The 20,465-nt window shown below is 33.7% G+C and overlaps 1 protein-coding gene across 2 annotated transcripts; it reads left to right on the top strand.

The window, feature by feature from the left end:
• Positions 1-472: 472 nt before the first annotated feature.
• LOC132707905 (mediator of RNA polymerase II transcription subunit 30-like) lies at positions 473-20,152 on the top strand. 2 transcript variants are annotated; one of them, XM_060679929.1, is made up of 3 exons: positions 473-958; positions 3,251-3,438; positions 13,906-20,152. In XM_060679929.1, the coding sequence occupies exons 1-3, from the start codon at positions 562-564 to the stop codon at positions 14,269-14,271; spliced, it is 951 nt and encodes a 316-aa protein (XP_060535912.1). In that variant the 5' UTR covers positions 473-561; the 3' UTR covers positions 14,272-20,152. The 2 variants fall into 2 exon arrangements, with proteins under 2 accessions (XP_060535912.1, XP_060535911.1); XM_060679928.1 differs by having other exon boundaries at positions 3,239-3,438.
• The last annotated feature ends 313 nt before the right edge of the window (positions 20,153-20,465 follow it).

Genomic DNA, 20,465 nt, shown 5'->3' with positions numbered 1-20,465 from the left:
ATGGGCGAGTGTCCAGAGAATATTTGCCCACTGTGAACAAAGTGGAGAAAGTATTGTGTAGATTTAATGGTGTTTTAGGGGGAGCATTGCACGCGGCGGTTTAACCTCCGTTCGCTCCCGACAAAATCCCTTGTATTCGTCCTCAAAAGTTTGATATCGGTTTCCACTGTGTGGACTTAGTGTTTTTAGTGTTCAGTGCATGTTTTAAAGTGATAATCGTCGTCGGCCCCGTCGTTTTTCCCTGTTCACGCCGGTATGGAGGCCGGATGGGCCCGGATGGTCCGCGGTGGAAGCGGGGGGAAGCCGATTTTTTTGGTATCGGTCAGAATCATTTTTTGCTAGCTGAGCAAATTATTGGTTATTTTTCTTCTTTGTACGTGGTGGTCTTTGACCAGAAGCGAAAATCCTCGACGGAAGTCGGCAATGGGCGAATGATCCTAGCAGTCTTGCCCAACATTTTTTTTGTAAAACGCATAATTGAATTTTGGTGTTTTAGGAGGTAGATTTAATTGTTTAGGTTTTATTTAATGCCTATGAAAAACCGTTATTAGCAGAAAGAAAATGGCGGCTCCACCGCACCATTTCATGCAAAACTTGAATATGCCGGGGCAGGGCGGAATGCGTGGTACTTTCGCTCCTGGGCCAGTCCAAAACAGTTTAGGAGGAACTGGAATGCAAAACACCATGCCCAATCAAATGACCAGCCCGATGGGTACCCCCATAATCGGGCAGATTAATAATCCGTTAAACGGTGCCATGAGCCCCCTCAACACTCAATTGAATGCGGCTATGAATCCTGCACTGAACAGTAATTCGGCGTTGCTCAGTCAGATGAACCAACAATACAGTATGAATAGTCCAATCAGTAGCAACATAAGCGGTTCTATAACCCCAATGCCAGGAAACCAACTGGTGTCCCACCAAACCCCACCAATGCCGATGCAGCAGAGGCCCATAGGTTCGTAAAAATACTGTGTGTTGTGCAAAATAGTTTTTTAATTTTTTTCCGGGCGCTATATTGAATATTTTCATTATTAGAACATAAAAATGCTTTTAAATATCCTTTTTTATCATGATTCTTAGTTTCACAAAAGAACATTTTGATTTTTTTTCATAATACTTCATGATTTCTCTCCTGACAAACATTATGAAAAACAATAGTTTTGATCCTTTGATCACATGTACTGAACTAGTATTAAATTTATGACTAATTCAAAATTGAAAAGTCAATAATGTAAAAAAATTCAAACAAAATTTCCTTACTTACACATTGCATTGGAGTAACTTAAAATCACTGACTATTGCATTGGTATAAATTCATAAAAAATTCAATTATTAATTCATATTGTCGATAGTAATATTTTTAGAGTCCCAATTACAAGTGATGTTCAAACAAATGGCCGTTTTCTAAGCATAATTAACATCCTCTAAAGTCTTATGAGTAGTTTTTGTATTATTTAAGCAGTTTGAAACAGGCTTTTGTGGATATTTCATTGGCATTTTCAAATGTTTGGATTTTAGGTTTCTTGACGAATTACAAAATGTACTTTTAAAATGATATGCCAAAAAAAAACTACTTACACTATATCAAATTAGATGTGGGGAGTTATTATTTAAATGGCTGAATTGCTTCTAAAACTAGTAATTGATGTAATGCTTGCTCTGGTGAAAAATTACTTTGGTAAACATAGTTTTTTATGTACATGCCAAGATAAAAGTCGCTAGGAGTTAGATAGATCTGGCGATCTTGGAGGCCAGTGCTGAGTGTGGACCCATTTGTCATTCAATCAACTGTTCGCGAAAGTGTGGTCGGGGTCCCATCTTATTGAAATGAAATACTGTTGACTAATAGTTATCCTTGTTTCTTTCTTGAAAATATTATGTTGTTGACAAAATTTTAATACTCAGAGTTAAAATTTTTATGGGCCATATTTGTGCTTAACCAAAATGAAATTTGCTGTAGATTTTCCCCTTACTTTGATTACTGTCAACAATATATAATTTTCAAGTTCCTCATTGCATGGTTTATTCCTTTTAGTAATTGTTCTTTGAAATAAGCCATACTCCAATAAATGGGCAACGAGTCTTCCAAAGATTTTCTTATTAGGCTGTGGTTTTTCAGATTACTTACCTAATTAACTTAATATTGTAACTAAAATATTGTAAATTAAATTGTCAATGAAGGCATTTGTCAATAGCGATAATTGGACTGTCAACGTTTTAATTTTATTGGACTCAAAACTTTTTTGACCTATTTTTTTTTAATAGCCCTGTAAGTTTTTTTTAAGTATTTTTCTTCGTTTCAAACAATGTCATAAATGACATTTCGTAATATCTGTTTACAGAAAACGTACCAATTATGAGAAATTTATGTAGTTTAGATATTATTATTAGTTATTATTATTTTAGCTTTATATTTATGTAACTAACTTTTTGTGATAATTTATGTAATTTTTGTAAAAAGATCTGTTTATTTTTCATTATCTTTTTATAAAAAAATAAAAAATTTAATATATGATATATAAAAACCTTATCCAAACCAATTTTCAGCTTTTCCAATATATTTTCGTATAATTAACTAAACCTGATTATTTTTTATTATTCGTTATTTTGCACAAAATATACAGGGTGTTTTAAAAATCATGTGCTATTGACGACGGGGATTTTCGTCACGTGAAAATAAAGTTTTTGTATTAACGTCGTTCCGATTCTCCTATATTTCGTAGCTACAGGGTGTTAGGACGTGGGGCATTTGGCTTTTCATATTAGGGAGTATCTTTTGGAAACATACGGTGATCGAAGGTTTGGTCGCGGAGGTCTAGTAGCATTTAAAAGAACTTGTTTATATGGCACTAATATAAATAACTTTTTCCCACCAAAGTATATTGGAATTGCTACAGTCGTTTTGGATAAATTTGGAGTAAATCAAAAAAATAAAAATTCTTTAGCATGCTGTAACTACGAAACGAAGCTGCATCGAACTGATGTTGACGTAAAATTATATTTTGTGGCCCTCAAAAATCTAGCAATTCAAATTAGTTTTGAAATTTGATAAATACTAAAGAACTCTTAAATGTAGCTATAGTCGAGACTGCTGAATGATAGATTTAATGATTGGCTTCAAATGTGGGGAAATGTTTATAGACCATCATTAGGAAAAACCTAACCTTATTTTCTTATGCATCTAATAAATATCATAATTCTCTTTATATTCGCAATCCTAGCATCACACTTTCAGAATTTACTCCAGGACTCAACCACCATGAGATGACTCAATCCCAGACCCCAGGTGTGACACCTACTCCGCCTTCTCATACACCTCAACAACAGCAATCCAAGGAGTTCAATACGGCATCCTTATGCAGGTTGGGACAAGAGACGGTACAGGATATTGTTAGTAGGACGCAGGAAGTGTTTCAAACATTAAAAGCTATTCAGGTATGTTATATTTTGGGAATATGTGTGAGGTTGTGTTATTTATTTATCTCATTGACCATATAATACATGGAGCGATTCTGTATCACACATTATGAGTAATCGCATGAAGGAAGCGATATATCAGGTTGAATGACGTTCATAATATCATATATAGGTGAAAGAGGATTAAAAAAACGTTTCAATTGCTTTATATTATTTTAATGTTAAAAATATAGGAAAAATATGTACAATAAGTAACTTTAGTTTAGAAATTCAGACAAAGGTGGTGCATAGATATTTTAAAAAATTTGTATACCCATTTTTAAATCAATCATTGAACATTAAATGAACATACTTTTAATTGATCAAAGTGTTTTCAATTTGGGTGGCAGTAGTTCTATCGATTCAACATTGCCGGTTGTAACTTTTTCGATTTCATGATGTTTTCATAATAAAGCTCACATAAATTAAATTAAATAATATTACACTTATCGAAAAATATTTTAGTAAGACTTGTTTTTGTATTTTTGTTTTGAACAAACGAATATTTCTTTTTTATCGCTTGAATCCATCTTTTATTTTGTGTGATCTTATTTCAAATTTCAAAACTAACCAAAACTCAATAACTTTGATTTACAATGTTGTATAGTTCCTCTCCTAAAATATAACTGATACTAATTTCATATTTAATATAATACATTTGTAAGTATAAAATAATATGTAAGCAGCCAACAATAATGCATGGTGTCCACAATTAAAGTATACAATGAAATTCAAAACAGTAAGCACACAAATATGACTAACTAGTTAAAATCAGTGCAGGCTTAAAAGAAATTAGAGTATTACTGAAACAATCTACCTTATTGACCAGTGTAACTATTCCATTATAAGCTATATTATAGCTACATAAAAATAGAGATCCAGATATTCTCTCCAACCTTGTGATGTAGATCATTAATTATTTACTCCAGATCTAAGTTGAAACCTTTTAGAGAAGCTTTAAACGGTAGATGTTTAGGAATTTATATGCACTTTGTTCTTAGAACACCAACAATATGTGGTTAGTTTTGGTAGTTACTACTACTAATATTTTTAACGCTGCCATGTTGCTGCTTCTTTAAAAAGTAGCATCATCGTTGAAATTTTAAAGTGGACACCATATATATTATTGCATTTTCCGATGCGTTAATATTTTATGTCCCTGTACTTATCTTTAGTGGTTTTCGAGAAATTAATTAACATCTTTATTTTTCAGTTAAAACATTGCTTCAATTAAATTTTTACTATGATTCTGGAGCCAGTAGAAAGTTAAAATTTTAGGCCTAGTTTTAATTTCGAAATTCTATATCGTACAGGGTTGGTCAAAACTAATGATTTACCTACGAGTCACAAAAATGGCGAAAAACGCATATTTTTATATTTTTAAATGGAACACATTTCATGTTATCACATATTCTAAGAGCAAATTAAATTTTCTTTCGAATGATTGTTTGGTTTCTGAAATAAAAGCAAGTTTCACTTGATCAGTTTGGCATAATTCATCTTTTAAATGGCCATTAAATATCCGTCTTATGTTAAATAATTCATTTTCCGTTTGACAATTCAATAAAGAATTCCTCATTATTGATTAAACTAAATTTACTTTGAAATCCCATTTTGTTTGCGGCATGGGGATTGTCGACAGACCAAAGTGTTCATTGTTTCGATTGAAAATACCCTTTTTAGTCTGGGAGTCCTGGTTTCATTTTATTAAGACGCCCAACTTTTTCGTCTATGAAAAGTGCTATATCAGGTAAGTAGGAAAATGCGCGGGTATCAAACCGTGTCAATTTAGTGACCATGCAAAGATGAATAGCAATAGTTTAGTTTTTAACTAAATCTTGAGATAATTAAAAGTGGGTTTGGTAAAGGATGTTCAACTCCTCAAAGCTATTTTTTTTACTGTAGCGTGCTAATAATTTTTGTAAATAAATGGTCACATTGTCCATCAAGTAAAGTGTGGTTTTCCTACACTTGATGATATGTTATTTATCAAGAACTTAACAACAAATGGTGATCTAGGAAATTTCTATAATTGAAAGAATCGAATCATTTGGACAGGAATGAAAATATATTTAATAATTTTATAGTATTTATAATATTTTCTTCGTTTGAAGTAACACGTTTTGGTAATGATGCAGAGACCACCCTTAGTTTCAAAACATAGTTTGTTAAGTTTTTCTTAATTCTTTAAAATATTCTCTTGTGCATCTTCTGGCTGTAATGTGGTTGCATTGTCCATGCATAATAAACAAATTGAAAATAAAGATATTCAATGCCCACCTAAAAGATGAATTATCCCATAGTAGTCCAGTTTTCAAAAAAACTTGCTTTTATTTCAGAAATCAAATGATTTAGGTATAGAGACATGATACATTATTCAAAAGGGAATTTAATTTGCTCTTAGAATATGTGATAATGTATAAGGTTTTCCATTAAAAAAATGTAGGGGAAAACCGGGTAAGACGACGAGGTTAAGAAAAAACGTATATATTATTGGTTATTTATTATAAATTCTCACAAAACTTTCTCATAACAAAATCTTAGGAACTTCCTTATCAAAAATAAACAGTATCGTTACATCCAGTAAGCTCAAAATATTTAAAATGAATAGTTTAAAAAAAATGCAAATTCGTCATCATATTGGGTAATGTCGGATAAGTTGGCGAATGGATGAGGATAAGATGACGAATTAACAGAAGCATAGACAACTATATTATATTGGTTGTAGATGGGAAACTTTCTTTACTCTTGGAGAATTGAAACAGCCTCACTGACGCCATCTAGCGCGATGTAAGAAACTAATAGAGAAGTTCAGAACCAAATTCCTTCTTTTTCTTCTAAATTCTTCTTCTTTTTCTAAATTCGAAATTTAAAAATGTGCGCGATTATAATTGCAATTGCAATAATTGTAAATTATAATATTAAGGGTAAATAAATCTAGGGAAAAAATGGACTGACGGGATTTTTTTTTCAGCATCTCAATTTTTGAGGATAAATCTAGGAAAAAAGGAAATCATATGATTAACAAAATATTGGTTGAAATTTATAAAATAACAACTTTAGATTTATTGGTTTATTTAAATCAGTATTAACATGATCCAATACACTATGCAAATAATTAATAATTAAATATAGTAACTATTATTGTAGAATCAACCTATTATAATATGTCTCTCCGAAAGAGAAAGTAATACTCAAGTCAAATCTGTATGTCACCATAACATTTTTATGGAAATTTCACTAAATATATGTTTCCAATGTACCTACGTATTATACTCAAGAAATATTATTCTGTTACATACGAGCAGAAGTAATTTGGGTACAACATCCTTATACAATTTTATTACTTTTTGCTCTTAATTGACAGACCATACGGTAACTTGTGAGAAGAGTAAACGAGGCGGGATCATTTTTAACCATTTTCAAATGTATACTGCATGCCAATAAATCACTGTCCTCTTTAAGTATCTCAACCAAAACACAAAGGGGTCTAACTTGGTTTTTCTTATTTTTGAGCAGCTATTAAAGATTTTTTGCTATTCTTGATTAAGTGCTAACCGAAGTTCTTTTTTGGACAATATGTATATGCGAGCAGGTACCATTTAACTATGTTAAGTAGATATTTTTTCGTATTAATTATTGAGATTTTTCCAAAAAAAAAACTATTAAAAGTAAACTAAATATTAATAAAGTTAGAAATGGGTATTCTGAATGGTTCTTAAAATACCTATATACAGAGGGTAAATTTTTCTAACAGAAATAAACATTTTTGACACATGTGCAGGGATATGTCTCATATCTAAACCCTATTCTGTTTATTTGCGTGCAATAATTATATGCCTGTATTTTTGATAAATATGAAAAAATATGCCTTTTCATGTTGTTGTCATGAATACATGGCGTTAATATGACATTTTTAGCAAGTGTTTGTAATGCAAACACCAGATTTATGAAAATCATAAATCATTTCACTCTTTTTTGAGAATTTTGAGAATACTCCTTGTATTTTAAAAAGTCCTCCGCCTCTTCCTCTTTTTCACCAATTTTGAAAAATCGCTTTTTGCAGTCACATGATTGTTTTCCAATTTTCTTCCCCAGGTACCCAGCAACATACCTGCTCTTTCCTCTGTAAGTTTTAAAGGAGTAGGTAAATTTGCAGGTATTTGTGTGAACTGCGGAAGTGTAACGACCTCATCTTCTAGAAGTCCCTAAAATGACAACAAAATAATAAAGACGTACACACGAAAAAGACATTATTATTATTATTATCACATACCTATTATTATTATATAATTAAGTACCTGCGATATAAGTCTTTGTAATGTGAAGATTAATTCTGATTGATCATCTTCACAGTTGTTTCCAACAGACTGCTTGAAAGACATACCAGTCACCAAAAGGCTCTTATAATAACTTTGGAAATCGAAAACTGGTGGGTTAATATTCCTATGACCCCTTTGGCGAATTTAAAGTATCAATAAAATTAAGCTTGAGATGAGAATAAGAAAGTGCTGCCTTTATGCTTTTAGTTGTATTATATTGGTTGGTTTACGGACCATAGATGCGGACGGATGCGAATTTTAAATTTATACCAATTTCTGTTAAAATTCATCTGTTTGCAGCGCCTCTGGCGGGATGTAAGCAAGTAAACATGGTATGAAATATTTCGGAGAGTGCCCAGGGTATGACAGAAGTCACAGACAAAGTAATTTATTCCATCAAAATTACTACACGCCTCATGCCACCACAGCTGGCAGGACGAGCATTGAATTCACTCCTCCGCTGGTGGATCTTGGTAGGTCTCTTCACATTCCGGGCACAGTATAACTTCACATTTACTCTTTCTTTCGTCATGTTTTTTCCGAGTTTAATTTTTCTGTTCGTTAAGTTTCCGTTGGTTTTTCAGCTCTGTTTCTTTTTCTCGTTTATTCTTTTTTCTTTTTCAATGGCAAGATTTTGTTTTTCTTGAAACTCTTTTTTTACCGATGTAGACGTTATAATTCTTGCTGTAATCTTTTGCTTTTTAGTAATGGTCCCGTTTCTAAAAGCTCTTGGAAGTGGTTTTATTTCTTCCACTGAAACTCTCTTTTTTTTTTCGTTGCACTGATCACTTATTGTAGATTTTTGATGGTTAACATTTTTCACTTTTTCTTTCAATATTTGCATTCCGCTTGGACAGGGTTTGATCCATCAGATCCATTTTGTTGTTTGCCCAACATCAACAAATAAGGTTCTTTTTACTGCATCTGTTTTCGATCGGTTCATACAATTACCACGATTTGGTGTTGGATTTTCATCCAGATCTTCCTAACGTGGCTTCAGGAATTGAAAACCGTTCCGCTACAGTGTTGATAGATATGCCTTCTAAGACCTCATTGATGGCTGCCTCTATGTGAACCCTGCCACTCCAAGATCGGCGATGCTATTTTCTTATTCTTAGGCATTCTGAAAAACACAGAACCAATTACTGTACAAAATTCGTTCATAAAAATACGTTGTGGGTAAGATGACGAATTCGTCATCTTAGCCGTGCCATCTTACCCGCCACCATCACGCAAAATTAAAACGGCCAAAACTAATTCAAAATCTATTATTTTTGGCAAACAACACTACAATATATTGCCTTAAACCTTATTTTTGCTATACAGATTAATTAATATTCAAGTACTTGCGTTGTGATACCATAAAACACTATTTTTAAGAGCACAAAAGTTATAACGTGAGCTGTTCAAACGGCAAATGTCAAATAACTATCGATCTGCAGACTGCAGCACCAAGGCAAGTATAAAATTTAGTTCTGAAACTTATTTCTAGATGTCCGTATAAGTTTCATGAAGAATTATTACATTTTAGAATTTGTAACGAAAGTTGGTCATCTTAGTCGCTTCGTCATCTTAGCCGGTTTTCCCTTACTTTTCACCATTTTTGCATCTGGTAGGCAAATCATTAGTTTGACCGGAAAAGCGACAAAGTCGCCGCGTTAAAAATAGAGAATCACCGCCGTAAACGTCTAAGGTACCATCAACTGTGAAACACTCCGTATAGCAAAATATATTGGAGAGTCTGAATAGCAGCAATTTCAGTGCGTCAGCTGGGTGACTGCAGAAATTTTGATAAACATCGCTTTTAAAGCCGTATCTAAGGAAGCTGGAAGTGTCAATATGCAAGATGGGGCGAACTTTAGACAAATAATATCCTCATCGTCATCATCATCATCATCATTTTTAATTATCTATTGCGTACATCTCGCAGGAGATAAAGAAAAATGTTTGGCAAACATCTAGGGGTAGGTATATTTTGATAAAAACTTAAAAAACATTCAACCTTTTTTTTCTATCGACCAATTACTGTTATCCAAAATAAACAAGAAGACTTTGTAATCAAAAATGGACTTTGTCGATAACATTCATTACACTCTTACTAAAGAAGTTTATGTTCTAATTGCTATTTATCATTATAAATGCTGCATGGGAAAAGTCACGGATGCAGTAATTAAAACCTGTTTCTAAAGTCATATCCATAATCTGGAAAATGATGATTTTTCAGAAAAAGATAACTTATCTTTGTCAGTTTTATCCGTAATATAGCGAAATGCAATTGGCCTTGAAAAAAATGATTTCAACGAAATCATTTTTTCGTTGAAATCGATAGCAATAAATTTAGAGAATTTATTGCTATCGATATTAACTTATTAATAGAAGATGATATAAATTGAGCCAATCTAAGATACCAATTCTATTAACAAAATTGCAAGACAAGAACGTCACTTTCGTTGAATCTATCCAATCCAATGATGAAATAACTGAGCCATCCAATATTATAAGCAATAAACCAGTATGGTGAAACCATCCAAGAATTTGCAAAAATTTAAAGCAACGCAGATGCTGACTTGCAATTACAACAGAACACACTAAAAACTGCTATAATTGATTTTTTCAAGCCTAGTTAAGATAGATAGATAGATAGATTATTTATTCACAAAACCAGGTGATACAATGGATGTTTCGTCAATAAATACAAATAATAAATTACAAGTTTCATTGTAAAAACAATGTATATCATAATCTTAAGTAATGAGTAGAACGAATACGAGTATATATTTATATAACAAACATGACAAACAAGTTAATATAATTTAAAATAAAAGAGAGTATACATTAGAAAAATCTCGGTAAACTTTTGACGTTATTTACGATGCTCTCAGGTACGCTTCAAATTCTTTCAGGCTGTAGAAAGCATTGGCCGTTAGGAGCCTCTTGATGTGTTTTTAAATTGATTTATAGATAAATTTTTTAAGCTTGGAGACAGCAAATTATAATAATATGGTCCCGCGTAACTTAGTGAGTTTTGGCTTCAGCAGATGTTCTCTATTGCGAGTGTTGTAACTGTGGACATCAGTATGCTTCCTATGTGAATATTTATTTTTATGTGTGATCAAAAGTATTTTAAATAGGTATATACAAGGCATTGTTAATATTTTGAGCCGTTGAAATGTCTCTTTGCATGATTGCCTCGGAGGAAGTTTAAAAATCAGCCTAAGTATTCTTTTTTGCTGTATAAACACTCTCTCAGCATCATTCGCTTGTCCCCAGTTGACAATATTGTGTGAAATGGAAGAGTAAGCTGACGCGTAGTAAAAAGCTATTAGTGCCTTCTCAAGAAATGAATCTTTAATTGTTAATATTGCGAAAAAGGTTTTATTTAGTTTATTGCAGACATTGTCAATGTCCCGGTCCCATCTCAAGGAGCTATCAATATAAGAACCAAGAAACTTCGTGGTCTGATTTATTTCCAATGGCGAACCAGCAAAACTGATCGATAAGCCAGCTAAAGGTTTAATGTACTGACCAGTAAACTCAACAACGACTGTCTTTTCTACATTCACGATCAAATGATTTTGCCTACAGAAGTTATTAAACTGTGAGACAACAAGAGATACATCATCCATCAGCACTTCTGCATCTCTTCCAGAGACAAAGACGGACGTATCGTCCGCGTACATAAAGACACGACAGTCACTGTTGAGAAATTCCGGCAAATCGTTCACATATAAAAGAAACAATAATGGACCCAAAGTTCCCCCCTGAGGCGTGCCCAGGCTGACGCTATAAAGGTCTGAGTACATTCCATTTATTTTGACACTTATTTTCCTATGATTCATATACGATATGATCCAATCATTGATAGGCCCCCTGATTCCCAAGCATTCCAGCTTCTTTGCCATTATACTGAAGGTTAAGGAGTCAAAGGCGCGCGATAAATCGAAAAAAACTCCGATTACTGTCTCTCCGATATCTAGTTTATCATAGATATGCTGAACAAGTTCATTTGACCCCGTTTCCGTAGAGTGACCAGCGCGGAAACCATGTTGCACATTTGTTATTATATCTTCTTGCTCTAAGAAATGTGTCATTCGATTGTACATGGCTTTCTCTAGGACTTTGGAAAAACAACTTGCGATTGTTATTGGTCTGTAATTCTTTATGTCTGTTGAATCCCCTTTCTTAAACACAGGAACCATTTTAGAATTTTTTAGCGCCGAGGGGAATTGCCCTAATAAAACAGAGGAATTAATAATCATAGTTAAGTATGGGGCCAGGACATCGCTACATGCTGTAATAAGTCGTATAGGTATTTCGTCAATTCCCAAAGATTGTTTGTTTTTTAATGAGTGAATTAAGGACACTACTTCTCCCACGGTATACGGCATGAAAAACATACTCTTCTCCCTGATGGGTGGAAAAGTACCGGTATCGTTTTTACTGAATATAGAATTAACTTTCGATTGTACATGAGTGGCAAAAAAATGTCCGAACTCGTTCGCTATTATTTTATCGTCAGTGGCAATGGCATTATTGACACGGATTTTTATACGATTTTTAATATTTTTTTTACCCAACTTATCGTTAACTAGTTCCCACAATTTTTTATTTTTGTCAGAAAGATTTATTAAACCAGAAAAAAAGGCCTTCTTTTCTTCGGCAATCTGTTTATTTACTAGATTTTTTAGCATTTTATAGTTTTTGTGTACCGTTACATTATTAGAATTTTTTCGACTCCAGTTTAAGTCTTTCAATTTACTAAAGTCGCTTTTAAGTTTTTCTGAAAATGGTATAGAAGTTTTATGTTTCGTGTTTTTATTCGGAAATTTTCTCTTGGGATGTGATACTTCAAATCACCATATCAGATATTCCCAAAAAACATCAAATAGCTCATCAATATTCGTACACCCTGTAAGAAATAAGGTTTCCTTTGAAAAATAGCTACGGAATTCAGCAATGCTACTGTCGGAGACAATTCTTTGTTCAAGATTCTGTGCTGTGTTACAAATTGTGTTATTTAGGTAGTATTTAAAAGTTAATTTTTGAGATAGGTGATCTGATATCCCCAAATTAATTTGCGTTAAACTAGAGTCTTGAAGGTTTGTAACGATATAATCAATTGTTGTTGAACTTATCCGTCCAGTATTCGTGGTCTGTTTCCTTGTGGGTGAATTTACAAGAGAACACAGACCAAATGAATCGAACAAGTCGAATAATTTCATTATTTTAAGATCCTTTTTATTACTATTGAGATTCAGATCCCCGCAAAGCAGAGTTGTTTTAAATTTTGTGGCAGAGAACTGCAAGACCTCCTCGAGCTGATTTATAAATAAATCATAGTCTCCTGAGGGTGGCCTATACACACATATAATACATAATTTGTCCCTATAACTAGCTGCGCAACATTCAAACACCTGTTCGACCGAAAATTGCTTAATCTCTACAATATCTGAGCAGTCGTAAGTTATATTTATTAATTTTTTAAAGAAACTTCTGCAGGCTAGTGAGAGGACAACACTTACATGAACTAGTCTAATTCTCTTCAGTAAAACACTGCGCTCAAATCAATATGCACAAACAAAAATGGAACATGATTTTACAAAGAAGCTTCCTCATAATACTTTTTGTTAATTTTTTGGATTCCTACTGCGTCGGTTGTTGATAAATCGAACTTGCTGACGCTTCGCCAATCATCCTGTTGGCTTCTTAACTTAAATTTCAATTAAACTCTGAACAAATAGTGTTAAGTTAACCCCTAAAGATGCTAACAGGATGATTGACGAAACGCAACAACCGACGTTGGAGGAATCCAGAAGATTTGTAAATAGTGTTATATTTATTATATATTTCATTTTTTTATTGCAACATGCATTTACTAATATGTACAAGTATGAGGAAGCAACAAAAATCCACCATACATATTTTTCTATGTTGCCCATACCGTCCCTTAGGCCTCCCTTAGAGAGGTTTTACTGCCCTTCATTGTTTTCTGCTAGAACATAATACAAAATCACCATTTTGCCAATAATCAGCTGATAGACACTATCTCTCTTGCGTCACCACCATATCCCTCTCCCCACACTACATTCCTTTGTCATTAGGTGTATGACGTATCATGTTTAAGCCTCCCAGCGGTACGACGCAATCATCAACTGCCAGTAACGAAAAGAAAGCGAAGGTTCAGGAGTTATTGCGCACCATACGCGTCCTGTTCAAGAGGCTGCGATTAATATACGAGAAATGTAATGAAAACTGCCAGATTCAGGGTATGGAGTACACCCACATCGAGAGTTTGATTCCGTTCCGCGACGAACTGGATCCGAAACACGAAGAGAAGAAAAACTCGGAAACGTACAGGCTGGCCTGCGAAGAGAGCAAAGAAGTAATGGAGCAAGTGATACTGAAGAACAAGCAGTTGAAAGAGGTGATAGATCACTTGAGGCGCATCGTGTGGGAGATCAATACTATGCTGACCATGAGGAAATCGTAGGACGCCAGGGTACTTTTTGCACGTTTTTTTCTAGTTTTGAAGAGGGATATTTTTTTTAATACGAGGTGGGTAAAAAAGAGCTACCCTGGCCTTTAAAATGTATGAAATTGGAAGATCTATGTTTAAAAAATCGTTTGAGGGGGGCGGAGCTAACGGAAGGACACTCATATTGTCTTGGATGAGTTTCAGATGACTTATTCCCCACATTGGTGAAAGGTTAACACCTGAGTCGCGGTTAAGATTCTTTAGGACCGCCCCCTTCAAACTAGATATAAGTAAGTACAGAGTAGTTAATGTCTGAACGCGCCAACGTGAGAAAGATTGAAGCGGAAGATTTGTAAATAGTTTCAGTTATACAGTTTTTGAGTTCCCTAGAACTTGAAAAAGGACTGTGGGAATTTGGAGTTCACTTGTCTAAATGCAGAATGTGAATGCGTGCAATGCAAATTTTAAATTTAGAGATTAAAACCGTTATAAAAAAAGTAAATACAGGGTGGCCCCAAATAGTGTGACAAAGTATACTCGGTAGAAAGTAGTGTGTCACACAGGTGACTCATATTAAAATATTTAAATATGGTACACTTTATGGGTTTGCATAGAATATTCTCAACGAATATTCTATATTCCATCAATACTTACTATCCACACTTCTTCCTAAAATACACATAGAATATTGAAAAAGAGATATTTGAGTGTTCTGTAAATATTAGTTGCTCCTAATAATATTCTCAGAATATGCCAAAGGCCAGGATTTGTTCATTTTCTTAGAATCTAGATTTAATAAAAAACGAAAATATATTTAAAAACTATAGGGGTCAACACAAAATTTGACTTTGATTTTAAAGCATTAAATTTCGATATTGCTCGTTATTAGTTGGAAAAAAATGACATAAAAAAGTTTTATATTTAGGAAACCGATTGAAGGATATTTTAAAAAATCTGTGGTTCTAATTTTTAATTGAAAATAAAACCATCCAAATAAATATGTTTATAAGTTTTATTATCATAATAACTTCCAAAAAATTGGCAATAAAATTAAAAAGTGTACGCTTTTCTTTTATGTTCATAAGTATTTTCTCTCAATAAACTCCAAATATAATATCCCGTCATGTTTTCATTGTAATTGTATGAATCAAATGTAATGATAACGTTGTTCGAAGCTCATAGTGTACTGATGAAAACTCTCTCCCATGCTGTTTAAATTTATCTACATCCAAAAACTATTGTTTCAAAACTGTTTCAACTTGCGTTTTGAATACGATTTAGCAGCATTGGAAATTTTTAATCGACGAAAGTCTTGTCTAATTTGCGGACCAACAAAAACTTCAGCATTAGCCTTTGCTTCAGATAACTTCGGAAAAAACATTCAAGTATTCAAAAGCTTCTGAAGTTTCATCTAATTTCTTAACTGGTGTGTGGCAAACAATCTTCGTCTGAATCCGCACCTCTTTCAAAGACCTTGGCATTTTCTACCACACTAAATTGTCCTTTGCCTCTCATATTGAAACCATTTGCAGAGATGCAACAAGATCGATGGGCTTTATATTTCATAACGCTAAACAGTTTCGGAACATTCAGGCTCTCAAGCACTGTGCGACAATTTGGTTCCCCATTCACGCTAAATATATAGACCAATTGGAGGGTATACAGAGAAAGTTCGTTAAATTCCTGGCATTTAAAACTGACGGAGTATTTCCGGCGCGGGGTACTGAACAGTCATTACTTTTGGAAAGATTTGAACTCCCGTTTTTAAAATGGCGAAGAAACTATCTAGCGGTTATCTTCCTCTGCAAAATTGTTCTGTCCAGGATTGACTGCTCGGAGCTCTTAATGCAATTATCCCTCCATGTTCCTCAAAAACCTGTCCGCAGTTCGCCAATTTTCCACCTGCCTACCCAATCTCCAAATTTCCTTATAAAAACTCCCTTATACAATGCTATGTATCTTTTAAATGGCCGTTATAGTGATATTGACATTTTCAACCTCTCCTATAATTAGTTATCAAACATTCTCAAAACAATTTTTTTTGTTTAGGCAATTGATATTGTATCACGCATAGGCTCTAAGGTAGGAGTACAAGTGTGAGCTCTTTAATTTGTTTATACATTTTGCTATATTGTATTTAAATGATGTATCACATGCTTGTTAGATTGTCTTGTAAATGGATGTCGAATCTGTTAGACAATACATGATTATTATTATTATTATTATTATTAACAAGTTGTTTCATCAACCCTATCATCTTAAAGTCTCCAATCAGCTGCCAGTTATACTCGCGATGCTTTACGAATTCAAGCAAGATTTTAGTAATTTCATAAATTTCTTTTAGATGTACTGAGTGGGAATTTATTTCCGTTGTGTAATAAAGCAGCTTTGAAGCTCTTTGTAGAACTGTCAATAAATAATTCGTACACGTTCAAACACAGGGTATGCCAATTTCTTCGAACATACCATTTATGCTATTTTGACATCAAACAAATTCCATTGTTTTAAGCGAGATTTTAAAAGTTCTGCTTTTTTTTTTGACAAAATCCCTTATCAAGTTGTTAAATTCTTCTGTAGTAATAAGATTTTTTTTTGTTCCAGTGCAGGTAAAAACTCCTTATCAAAATTACTTTTATTAGAGAGATGAGCAGCTTTTCTGCGATAATTTTTTTGGTGGCTCAGGTACTGTTCATGTCAGGTGCTGTTCGTGTCAGGTCGTGCGCAATTGGCGCAGAAGAGATTCAAGATAGGCATATTAGATTGGTTTTGCAGTTTTACCTCTACGTCTTTTACATGGATTTACAATGCAAAAGTAGCAGTCATTGACGTAGCATTTTGGTTGTGTCCAGAACTTTGTTATTGCAAATGTCAATAGACCTTTTCTTACCTCGATACTATAGAAGGTTCGTGGATCTTGAATAATACACCACTTTACTGTACTTGGGCGATCTATTATCAAGAAAACTGTTAAATATATTCCACAGGACACGTTAACGCCTGTCATCACATTTCCGACATATATTCAAACATATAAAACATATAAACAAAACTAAATATTATTACAGAATTGTATCTAAGAAAACAAATTCCCACGATACTCCCCCAAAATTCTGTAATACAACATAAACATTGCCTTTAAAATGGAAATAACTAAAAACAAAAGTAAACATAGCTACGTGCAGAAAAACAACAGGATTATGCTAATTTTTCAACAAAGTTCAAACAATTTTTATAATTCTTGAATTTTGGATTTGACAAAGCTTTTCTTTAAAATATCTGTCTGTTGGTTTTTCCGTTGGTACATAATGCAAAATAATCTTTTTCTACTTCCGTATGTAAAATACCTATTTACACACTAATCTAGCGTGCGGGAAGCGTCACTTTACCACGTCAGTTTCGTTGAGATGGCCGTATTTGTCCAAATGTTCATTTGTCCAAAATCGTATCGGGACGTTCCGCGCTCCTTCGGGGTAGCGCGGGAGGCAGGCCGGCAAAGCGTTTACGTGGAGAAAGAATTTTCCTGAATAGAAAATAACTATTATTTGTTTACATTACAATTTTTTTAAAATACATCTATTTGATAATATTTCCAGTGACTCAGCTTAAAAGATTCAGTTGCATTTTAATTAATCAAAGAGCTAAACCAATCATAAATGTGTTTGTTTAAAGGTTCTCAATTATTTTAAATAAATCATTGCGGTCTAAGTAAAATTGTATTTAGGTACCTTTTACTAGGAAAATTGCTTACAGCGATTATCACGAATCATCAAAGGTTAATAAAAACGTTGTTCTCACAGCTAAAATTATTGATGATTTTTAACTTCATTCAATAAGCAATTTGATTTATCAATATCTCTATCCAATACTCTAGCTGCGACTATTTTCAGAATATGGTTGTCAATGAAAACATTTTGGATTGTGCAAAAAATGAACCAGCTACCTAGAATACCCAAGAGTCAAAAAGCAAAAGTTATCTAAGTAGTTATGAATATGAAAAGTATGAAAAAATTGAAATTGCATTAAAATTTGAGAAAAGTAAGAAAATGCCAATTGTTAAATAAAAATCCCTTAGATGCCAATGAAATACCTACCTATGCAATAGCGTAAATTGTTGTTCTTTATGTCATGTCCAATAACATCTACTTTTTTTTGTAAACTGTTAATTTTATTTTGTTTGTATGTACACTATATAGTGGAAACCACCTATATAGATAATTAATCAAAGTAATATAATTTTACCGCATTTTATAAATTAATTTGCTATCTGAGCCGTGCTTACACTTGTATTTTATTTAATTTGTTATAAAATAGCTCAACAAATGTAATTATGCCTTTATATTATTACCTGATATACCGGGCGAAATGGCGCTATTTTTTGGATGGTTTTTGTTTATAAAGTTGATCATAATACGCACATATTCATAAAATTTGAAATTAGATTTTACCGGCTTCTACTGAAACTGATTTTGTTTTGTACTAAATATTTATAGTTTTGAAAAAGTCAAATAATTTGGTAGATATAATATTCCTACTTAACATCAAAATGGCAGTGTGATGGCAGAATTACTTTCAATTTAAATTTAAACAAAAAATTAAGTATATTTTTTTCCCATCGATTGATACTCTTGTGAGGAAACTAAAAGATAATTTAGAAATAAATATTCAATTATTTAATTTGAAAAATTTTAATATCACTATATTCAATGACAGATCACAACAACCTGGCAAGCCAGTTGAAAACTTCATTACAAATTTGCATTCTCTGGCCCAACATTGCCAATTTGGTGCTTTAAAAGAAGAATTGATAAGGGACAGGATCGTTGTAGTTATGCTAGATCGAAAAACCAGTGAAAGATTACAATTAAAACCGCAATTAATCCTAACCGAGTGCGTCTTGGAAGCCAAACAAGCGGAAATGCAAGCCAGTCAAACCAGAGAACTTCAAAGTTCCATGCCGCATCGTACGGGCAACAGCGGAAACGCGGTGATAGGCGTCGCAGGGTTCCAAGAACAACGAGCTCGTCAGCAGCAACAAAAAATCAACCTCTCGCGAAGTGGCCGCGGCCCATTAGGCGGCTTTGCCAAATCAACCGTCTCGTTCCGAAATGGGGGAAATAAAGAAGATATCGCGAAGAAAAAATGCACATTTTGCAGATTATCCATCCATCCAAGGGAACGGTGTCCTGCCAACAAATCAACATGCCCATTGTAACGGGTTCAATTTGTCATTGGCTACTTCGACTTTTGTTTCTCACATGTAGGTTAATAATGCTCGGAGACTACCTATTAAATGTTTTATTCTCACAATTACACACGGTCTTAATCCTCAAAGCGACTGGTATTGCTATTATTCTTCACTACTTCATTCTGTTTGAACACACTGTAACTGTTTAATTGCTTGGTGTGGTTTGCCTGTCCTAAAATAAATGTAAATAAGTGTAAGTCCTTGTATTTTTGCTGCAATTTGAGATGTTACGGCGGAATGCGGTTGGATTGCACGAGACGATCGTCCTGTATTCTTTCTTATTTCCGAACTAACGGCAATTTGTATTGCTTTCATTTATTTACACTTGTTGCTTTTTGGAGAGGTTCTTCTTTCTTCTTTACTTTTAATGGCCACGACTACATAAGGTCATTCGGCCAGCTTACACAATTGTGAACATTATTCAAATATCTTAAAGAATGCCTTCTTAAGAGAAGGGTCTGGACCAATCCATCATCCTCCGGATTTGTTACATATACAAAATGGAATTTCAACAAAAAAATAGTTCTTTGACCGATTACAAAAAACGACCTTCTCCGCTCCCCCCGCGGACCATCCGGTTCCATCCGGCCTCCATACCGGCGTGAACAGGAAAAAACGACGGAGCCAACCAGGATTATAACTTTAAAACATTCACTGAACACTAAAAACACTAAAACAACACTGTGGATACCGATTTCAAAGTTTTACGATTACAAAAGATTCGGTTGAGAGCGAACAGAGGTTAAACCTCCGCGCGCAATGCTTCACCTTTGGAGAGGTTTTTTTTTTTTAATCACGCTTTATTTGGCCACTGCTGCTAATGCAATTCGGTCAGCTTCTCGGTAGTGGTGTGCAATAAACTATTTCCATGAAGGATGCCTCCCTAAAGAGGGTCTGGGTGATACCATCATCCTACTGGACGGCTATACAGGAAAAAAAAATGGACGAAAGAATTAGAAAATGT

This window comes from Cylas formicarius, unplaced genomic scaffold, assembly GCF_029955315.1.
Source record: "Cylas formicarius isolate icCylForm1 unplaced genomic scaffold, icCylForm1.1 PGA_scaffold_9__14_contigs__length_23061073, whole genome shotgun sequence".
In the NCBI taxonomy this organism is placed as follows: Eukaryota; Metazoa; Arthropoda; class Insecta; order Coleoptera; family Brentidae; genus Cylas; species Cylas formicarius.
The sequence above is the reverse complement of the archived record's forward strand: the minus strand, read 5'-3'. Positions and strand labels throughout refer to the sequence as shown.